The following is a 9,979-nucleotide window of genomic DNA, read 5'->3' as shown; positions in this document are numbered from 1 at the left end:
TGGGTGACTTTTCGGGTCGAAAACCTTCTTTAGACTACTTTTTTTCTTCTTTCTTCGAGCCCCCTTTCTTCACTCCAAGTTTAAACAATGAACAAGAACAATTCCCTCTAAAAGTTGTCCCTTGTGTATAGGAGAATGCCAGTGTTATGGGCCTGTCCCACTTACTCAACTTTTTCGGCGACTGCCGGCACCCATCATAGGTTGTTACAGGTCGCCGAAAATTTTCAACATGTTGAAAATCCAGCAGCGACCAGAACAAGGTACGACTCTTTGGGCAACTACTCACGACCATACAGGCTTCACCCCGCGACATGTCGCCAGGGCGTCACCTGTATGGTCGTGAGTCGTCTCCTCAGTTGCCCAAAGAGTTGTAGCGTCTTTCTGGTCGCCGCTGTTGAAAATTTTCGACGACCTACAATGACCTATGACGGGTGCCGGAAGTCGCCGAAAATGTCGCGTAAGTGAGGACAGGCCCTTAAGGGATTCGATAGTAGGCGCGGACTCGGTGGACCGAAGGGCCTGTTTCCGCGCTGTATCTCTAACCTAAACTAAAGATATAATCCAGTGGTACATACATGCAGGGAAAATCCATGATGTTACATGCATGTATATCCCTGAGAGTCTTTCTTCAATAATCACACCATACCAATTTTTTGAAAGGCCGGGCATAAATGCCTTGTGAATTTGTTTAGTGTAGATGACTGGAAGGTTCAGGGATAACAGTCATTGTTCACTACATGCCCACACATGCAGCTGACTAGAAAATACCACGATAGCCTACCTGTCCCACTATGAACTGAACGTGCCTGGGCTAAAGTAAGAAATACTTGCAATTTGCAGACACCTTTATCATCCATTCCTCACCACAACGATCTGGAGGCCAAAGCAATGACTAAAATTGCCACGCACCTGCACATGAAAAAGAAACCTCTTTTGTTGAATTTCATTTAATCAAATGTCAGTGATTAGAAAAATAGTCATAAATGGTGTATTCGTGCCTCTATACAAAGACCACAAGTTTAATTCATGAAATCAATCCATTATTTACAATGTTATAACAGCACCTAAACTACAATGATTATTCAACCCCTCAATTTGTAAAAGATGTTAAATAAATGCACTTTTTTTTATTTTAATTCCCCACGAGTATTATGCCTCAATTCTTCCAAATGCATTTAAAACTCTGACACTAAACTCATGTATTTAGTTCTTTGTATAATGATTCGTAGATACACAGAGTCTCTTGCCCAGGGTAGGTGAATCGAGGACCAGAGGACATAGGTTTAAGGTGAAGGGGAAAAGATTGAATAGGAATCTGAGGAGTAACTTTTTCACACAAAGGATGGTGGGTGTATGGAACGAGCTGCCAGAGAAGGTGGTTGAGGCAGGGACTATCCCAACATTTAAGAAACAGTTGGACAGGTACATGGATAGGACAGGTTTGGAGGGATACGGACCAAGCGGAGGCAGGTGGGACTAGAGTAGATGGGATCTGTTGGCCGGTGTGGGCAAGTTGGGCCGAAGGGCCTGTTTCCACACTGTATCACTCTATGATTCTACGATTCAATGATACTTCAATGTTACATATACCGTGAAGGTACAGCAAATAATTTTGTTTTTTGCACACAACGCACAAAGTACGCAAAAGGTTGCCACGTATCTGGCGGTGACAAAGGTACACAGTACTCATTAGACTGAGTACTTGTGAAGAAAATGGGTTTTAAATGGCCACTGAGTGTTAGAAAATGCAATCCCCGCCTTGCCCCCTCTAAAGAGAGGTACAATAGCTTTCAGCGCAAGACTTTGGGGAATGTTACTATGGGCTGTGGTACTGAGGCAAGGCAGTTATTCCTTTTCCCTTCATCTCCTTACAAAAGGATCAGCAGTAAACCTTCGGAGGATGCACATGAAGTAATCTACAGGGCAAATGAACAACCAACCTGTCTGAGCTTTAACAAGAACCATTGTCGTCTAACTCGGAGGAGCAGTCACCAGTCGGTTCTTGGGCAGGGAAGGAATTGAAGAATAAGACAATCGGGATAAAGGGTCTACTCATCCAAATATGACGCGGCAGTAGGGGGGGGTGACCCATCCAGGCTGGTTTCTCATGCTTGTTTTTTTCCGACTGTTTTGGTAAACCTCATGAAGAGATTGAATGAATCACATGCGGTGGAAGATTTATTGCTTCAGACAGGCGTTGTTGTTGGTCATCACCATATGCTTCAGTGCCCCGACAAGCCATCCTTCCATGGTTTGTTAACATCAGGAGAGTTTTTCGATATAATTGGAATTAAATGCACATGCACAAAATATGTTTTCAGGATTTTTTCCTTCGGTCTGTTCTGCTCCTGCCCTGGAGCTCAGCCTATGGGCAACTGAATCGTCCTACTGCAACCAGGTGGGAGAGTTTAGGACCAGAGGTCACAGCCTCAGAATTAAAGGGCGCTCTTTTACAAAGGAGATGAGGGGGGATTTCTCTTGTCAGAGGGTAGTTAATCTGTGGAACTCATTGCCACAGAGGGCTGTGGAGGCCAAGTCAGTGGATATTTTTAAGGCAGAGATAGACAAATTCTTGATCAGAACGGGTGTCAAGGGTTCTGGGGAGAAGGCAGGAAAATGGGATTAGGAGGTCAGCCATGATTGAATGGTGGAGTGGACTCGATGGGCCGAATGGCCTAATTCTACTCCTAGAACTTGTGAACTTGTGAACCAGAGAGCTGTCTTGAACTACTATCAACCTCATTGGGGACCCTCGGACTACCTTGGAACGGACTTTACTGGCCCTTATCGTGTATCTGTACACTGTGCGTGGCTCGATTGTAATCACCTAACGGCAGAGTTGCTGCCTTTCAGCGCTTACAGCGCCAGAGACGCGGGTTTGATCCCGCCTACGGGCGCTTGTCTGTAAGGAGTTTGTACGTTCACACCCGTGACTATGTTGGTTTTCTCCGAGTGCTCCGATTTCCTACCACACTCCAAAGACACACAGTATAGGTTAGTAGGTTAACTGGCTTGGTTAAATTGTCCCTAGTGTGCATAGGATGGTGTTAGTGTGCGGGGATCACGGGTCGGAGGGCCAGTTTCCGTGCAGTATCTCGCAAACCAAACTAATTGCTCCACTCTTTTAAATCTCTACCCCAACAGCAGCATTAATCTGTACACTGTGGTTGGCTCCATTTTAATCATGTATTGTCTTTCTGCTGACCTGTTAGCACGCAGCAAAAGCTGTTCACTGTACCTCGGTACACGTGACGATAAACTAAACGCAACAAAACTCAAAGATGCTTCCAGACAGCCCCCGTGGTCAGGATCGAACCCGGGTCTCTGGCGCTGTAAAGGGCCTGTCCCACGAGCATGCGCCCTGCATGCGGCGAGCGCGACCAAACCGGAAGAGGGGGCCGCGCGGAGGTCAAGTGATCCCCGTACAGGGCCGTTCCCACCAGCATGCGCCCTGCATGCGGCGAGCGCGACCAAACCGGAAGCGGGGACCGCACGGAGGTCGAGTGAGTGACGTGAAGTTCGAGCGAAGTCCGCGGGAAGTTCGCGCGTGATGTACGGCGTCGAGACGCTGCGTACGCCCATCAAGGCGGTGCGTACGGTGACGAGGCGGCTGCGGGCCGACAGGCCGTTGCTGCGCGGAATTTTTAAACACCGTCAGTTTTTCGGAGCCCCGCGCGATGTTGGGACCAGCTCCGCACAACTCCATACGGCTCCGGCGATCGGTGGGACCGGCCCCGCGAGGCCGTACGCCTCAAGCGACCACGTTAGGTTGCGCTTGCCACATGGAGTCGCATGTTTGTGGGACCGGCCCTTTAGGCAGCAGCTCTACCGCTGTGCCACCGTGCTGCACTCTAAGCAAGAGTCTTGTTGAGGCTCAGTCATGGAGCATGAGGTACATTGAAAACAGCAGTCAGTACATTATTGGATAGAGAATATTTCAGCACAGAAACAGGCCCTTTGGCCCATCCAGTCCGTGCCAATCATCAAGCAACCATTAACACCTATCCCATTCTATTCTCCCCACATTCCAATCAACACTCTCTCCCTCCCAGATGCCACCACAAGTCCACACACGAGTGTCCAATTCACCTCCCAATAATAAGATCTGTGGGACGTGGGAGGGAACTTGAACCCTCGGGGAAACACACATGTGGTCTGAGACGGAAAGTACAAGCTCCATGCATACAGAGTCAGATGTTAGAATCTCAAGCTGTAACCCATTGAGTCTATAGGCTGCCCAGTGTTAAGAGAATCAATGGATATAGGAATGTGCAAGAAAGGTAGATTAGCCCTGATCATGACCAAATGGCAAAGCAGCCTTGGAGGGTCAAACATCGAATCCTCTGCCAAATCTGTATCTGCCCAACACAATTAATTGCATCAATCTACAGGGCCAGCCAAGGTCAATGCTCACTTTCTCATATGTAGGACAACCTCTCTGACACTTCAGCAATCCCACAGAATTAGAGTGGAGTATTTTATGCCCCTGTCCCACTTAGGAAACCTGAACGGAAACCTCTGGAGACTTTGCGCCCCACCCAAGGTTTCCGTGCGGTTCCCGGAGGTTTTTGTCAGTCTCCCTACCTGCTTCCACTACCTGCAACCTCCGGCAACCACCTGCAACCTCCGGGAACCGCACGGAAACCTTGGGTGGGACGCAAAGTCTCCAGAGGTTTCCGTTCAGGTTTCCTAAGTGGGACAGGGGCATTTAACCTACATGTTTATTTTGAGTTTTTGCATTGGGATGGGGCTACAACACATGAGATGAGACTTGTGGTGCAGCGGTAGAGTTGCTGCCTTAATACTCTAGAGACCCGGGTTCAATCCTGACTACGGGTGCTGTCTGTACGTAGTGTGTACATTCTCCCTGTGACCGCGTGGGTTTTCTCCGGGTTCTCCGGTTTCCTCCCACACTCCAAATATGTATGGGTTTGCAGGTTAATGGGCTTTGGTAAAATTGTAATTTGTCCCTAGCGTGTAGGATAATGTTAGTGTACGGGGTGATCACTGGTCGTTGTGTTTCTGTGCTGTATCTGTATCTCTAAACTAGAGCTGTCAGATGCTTTCTGTGTGAAGAAATCCGTCTGATCTCAATGTCAAATAATGTCCATTATTCTGACCTGTGGTCACTCACTCAACATCCCTTCATCCAGGACAACCCCATTTCCTGCATCCATAGGAATGTTGAAAGTTTCAATGAGATCTTCATTCATTCTTCTAAACTTAAGTGAATACAAATTTGGTTTATACTTCCTCTCCTCGTACAACAAACCCACTGGTCTTTGTGTAAACCAGCGTCTATGGAAGGGTCTGAAGAAGGAATCTGACTGGAAACGTCGCCTATTCCATTTTCTCCAGAGATGCTGCCTGACCTACTGAGTTGCTCCGCATTTTGTATCTATCTTCGGTATAAACCAGCATCTGTACTTCCTTCCTACAGCATCTACAGTTCCTTGTTTCTCCATTGGTCCTGGAATCACTCACATGAATCTTTGCTGCACTTCCTCTCAGGTGAGTATGTCCTTTGGATAGAAAGAATGGGTGACGTTTCGGGTCTTGACGAAATGTCACCCACTCCACTCCAGAGATGCTGCCTGTCCCGGCTGAGTTACTCCAGCATTTTATAACCATATAACAATTACAGCACGGAAACAGGCCATCTCGGCCCTTCTAGTCCGTGCCGAACACTTATTCTCACCTAGTCCCATCTACCTGCACTCAGACCATAACCCTCCATTCCTTTCCCGTCCATATACCTATCCAATTTATTTTTAAATGATAAAATCGAACCTGCCTCCACCACTTCCACTGGAAGCTCATTCCACACAGTTACCACTCTCTGAGTAAAGAAGTTCCCCCTCATGTTACCCCGAAACTTTTGTCCCTTAATTCTCAAATCAACTTGTGTCTATCTTCGGTGTAAACCAGCATCTGCAGTTCCTTCCTACACAAGTACGTCCTTTCTTAGATAAGAAGCTGTATACTGTACACAATGCTCCACCACACCCCATATAATTACAGTAAGACATCAATCCTCAAATCTTCTCATAATAAAGGCCAGCATAACGCTAACTTTCCTAATCAGTTGCTTCACCCAACTGATCGGGCCAATGTTTATCCTTCAAACTACAGTACAAAAACAAACGAGTCTTTATCACACTACAGCTGCGGGAGGTCTTGTGTCCACACATTACAACACTAACTACATTTCATACGTGCTTGACTATATGAAGTGGAATGAAGTGAGAATATAAAGAGTCCTGTGTAAATGTTAGACTTTCCTTCTAAGAATGAGACAGTTTCTTCCCAGCTGTTATCAGGCAACCGAATCATCCTACCACAACCAGAGAGCAGTCCTGAACTACAATCTACCTCATTGGTGACCCTCGGACTATCCTTGATCAGACTTTGCTGGCTTTATTTCCTTAATAATTTTCCCTTAACCTAAACATTATTCCCTTATCGTGTATCTTCTACACACTGTATACGGCTCGATTATAATCATGTATTGTCTTTCCGCTGACTGGATAGCAAGCAACAAAAGCTTTTCACTGCATCTCGGTACATGTGACAATAAACTAAACTGACCACTGTAAGGATGTTACTTAAATGGAAAAGCTGTGAACAGCCTACATAGGGTTTTAAAATTCTGTGAAGACTATTGTCAAAGTGGCTTTCAAGCTCCTGGTGACAAAGCAGCTTGCCCAGCGATATGTAGAAACAAGGGTTGTAAAAAAAACCACACAAAGTCTTTGTAACGGATACATTCAGTACAAAGATACAACATTGAAACAAAGATACAATATTGAAACAGATGACATTAATATGTCTGAAGAAGGGTTTCGACCCGAAACGTTGCCTATTTCCTTCGCTCCATGGATGTTGCCCCAGCATGTTTGTCTACCTTCTTATACATTAATATATTAGCCCACTCTCACTGCCATAGAGTAATTGAATCACACAGTCATACAGCATGGAAACAGGCCCTTCGGCCCTCCAGCCCACACCCACACTAGTCCCACCTGCCTGTGTATGGCTCATATCCTTCTAAACCTGTCCTATCCATGTACCTGTCCAAATGTTTCTTAAACGTTGCCATCGTACCTGCCTTTCACCAATCTTTCCACCGCGCACTAGAAGTGACAAGACAGCCACCTTTGTCTGCAGATGCAGAGAAGTGTGTTCAACTCTGGCTGAACAACTAACTCTTGTGTGTGGACTCAATTAGAAGAAGAACATATTGAGTGGCGGTGCTGGCTCAATAGACAATAGGTGCAGGAATAGGCCATTTGATCCTTCGAGCCAGCACCGCCATTCAATGTGATCATGGCTGATCATCCCCAATCAGTACCCCGTTCCTGCCTTCTCCCCATATCCCCTGACTCCGCTATTTTTAAGAGCCCTATCTAGCTCTCTCTTGAAAGCATCCAGAGAACCTGCCTCCACCGCCCTCTGAGGCAGAGAATTCCACAGACTCACAACTCTCTGTGAGAAAAAGTGTTTCCTCGTCTCCGTTCTAAATGGCTTACCCCTTATTCTTAAACTGTGGCCCCTGGTTCTGGACTCCCCAACATTGTGAACATGTTTCCTGCCTCTAGCGTGTCCAAACCCTTAACAATCTTATATGTTTCAAGGCTCGAAGGGCCGAATGGCCTACTCCTGCACCTATTTTCTATGTGACTATGTTTCCTACACATTTCGTTTGCTTTCCCACCCTGCCTGTTACTGGGCGCCGGGTACACAGCGTCTTTAGCGACGGGGAGGCGGGGACAGGCAGCAAGCCGCATGTTATATAAAGGGGAGGAGAGGCGTGGACGCGCAGTGAGTGAGTGAGCGTTGAGCCTGCAGAGTTACAGCGGGTCGGGATTGCGTTTATCCCCTCTCGTCTATCTGTCTCTCGCTCTCTTTTTTTGCTCTCGCAGGTGTGAAGGAAGGTGTCGGCGATGGCTCGGGGCTGCGCCAGCAAACTGCTCGCCTCTGTGCTGGGAGCCTCCTTCACTTGTTTGTTGGTTCTGGTGGTGGATCAGCGGCAACCGACGCCTCTACAGAGCGGGCTGCAGCTCCGGAGCCGCTCGCTGCACAGCTGGCAGAGTCCGGGGGAGGAGGAGGTGGTGGTGGTGGGGGTGGGAGAGGCAGCTACCGAGCAGCCCCGGCCACAGAGCGCCTCCGGTCCGCCGCCCAGAAGCTTGAGAGACTACTTCACCGAGCTGAGCCGGGACAGGGACAGGCAACAGGGCGCCGCGGCCGAACTCAAGCCGCTGTTACAGCCCACTGGGGCGGCTGCCACCCCACTGCCGTTCCGGGACGATATCACCAGCGGAGACCTCTTCATCGCGGTGAAGACCACCAAGAAATTCCACCGCTCCCGGCTGGAGCTGCTCCTGGACACCTGGATATCCCGCAACAGAGAGCAGGTAAGCGGGGGCAAGAGGGTGGGACAGGTCGGGGGCGAGAGGTGGGACAGGTCGGGGCGCCGCTGGACTAATAGTCTCATTGCCTGAAAGTGTGTAGGAAGCGGTATGAATATCGATTTCTCCAACTACAAGTAGCCCCTGCACCACCCTCCTCCCCTCCTCTCTCTCCATCCCTCCCCCATCCAACACGCATCAACTTCAAAGTCGACTTGTTGAGTATCATTGTGAAGGGTCTCGACCCGAAACGCCACCGGCCATTCCTTCTCTCCACAGATGCTGCCTGAACCCGCTGAGTTAATCCAGCATGTTCAAAAGGGAACTGCAGATGCTGGAATATCGAAGGTACACAAAATTGCTGGGGAAACTCAGCGGGTGCAGCAGCATCTATGGAGCGAAGGAAAACGTCGCCTATTTCCTTCGCTCCATAGATGCTGCTGCACCCGCTGAGTTTCCCCAGCAATTTTGTGTACCTGAGTTACTCCAGCATGTTGTGTCTTATCTTATCTAAACCAGCATCTGCAGTTCCTTCCTACTCATTGTCTGCAACTCGTTCTCACCTCACACAGCGAACAATGGCCCGTTTCCTTCATCATTGTTACTTTTCTTTGCATATCTTTCATTCATTTGTTCCGTATCTCTCCCCATCACCGCCCGTGTCTCTCGTTTCCCCTCTCCCCTGACTCTCAGTCTGAAGGAGGGTCTCGACCCGAAACGTCACCCATTCATTTCCTCCAGAGATGCTGCCTGTCCCGCTGAGTTACTCCAGCATGTTGTGTCTATCTTCGGTTTAAACCAGCATCTGCAGTTCCTTTCTACACTATTCTGCCCCTTTACCTTGTAGATTCTTTCTCTCTCCCTCCCTCTGTTTAGTTTCGAGATTCAGCGCGGAAACAGGCCCTTCGGCCCACCGAGTCTGTGCCGACCCGCAACCAAAACACCGTCCTACACACACACACACACACTGGGGACAATTTACACATACCGAGCCAATGAACCTACAAACCTGTACGTCTCTTTGGAGTTGTTGCCTCTTCCTGAGATGGCACCTTCAACTCCGGGCTCCAGTTCTGCTTCTTGCAGCTGGCCGGTCAGACCCCGCTGTGCGGGCAAATATTTATCTCTCGGTGACCAGACCACGATCACATCACAAGCTGTGGAAGCAGAATGTGCCAACTTCGTGGCCTATTGAAGGGGCGAGTTCACGACGCGAGTCTTTTCACGTTCAGGGGGTGATAGAAGACCACTGACTCAGTGGGAAAGAACTGCAGACGGTGGTTTAGATCGAAGTTAGACACGAAATGCTGGAGTAAACTCAGCGGGACAGGCAGCATCTCAGGAGAGAAAGAATGGGTGACGTTTCGGGTCGAGGCCCTTCTTCAGACTGATGTCGGGGGGAGAGGGAGATCCGTAGATAAGGAAGTGCAAGGTGTGAAAATAGGACTATGGGAATGGAGCACATTACAGTTGTACTGGTTTCACTGTGTGTAGGAAGGAACTGCAGATGCTGGCTTCTTGGCATCGTGTTCAGCACAGGGATTGTGGACCGAAGGGCCTGTTCCTCTATT

At 48.5% G+C, this 9,979-nt stretch overlaps 1 protein-coding gene across 1 annotated transcript in view; it reads left to right on the top strand.

The window, feature by feature from the left end:
• Positions 1–7,832: 7,832 nt before the first annotated feature.
• Positions 7,833–9,979, top strand: part of lfng (LFNG O-fucosylpeptide 3-beta-N-acetylglucosaminyltransferase) — a 31,496-nt gene continuing 29,349 nt past the window's right edge. Inside the window, exon 1 of the mRNA XM_033041033.1 lies at positions 7,833–8,414. Coding sequence (XP_032896924.1) covers positions 7,944–8,414 — 471 coding nt within the window. The 5' untranslated portion in view covers positions 7,833–7,943. The remainder of the gene's footprint in view (positions 8,415–9,979) is intronic.

Source organism: Amblyraja radiata, chromosome 22 (genome assembly GCF_010909765.2).
Source record: "Amblyraja radiata isolate CabotCenter1 chromosome 22, sAmbRad1.1.pri, whole genome shotgun sequence".
NCBI lineage: Eukaryota > Metazoa > Chordata > Chondrichthyes > Rajiformes > Rajidae > Amblyraja > Amblyraja radiata.
This window is presented reverse-complemented; position numbering and strand designations above follow the sequence as displayed.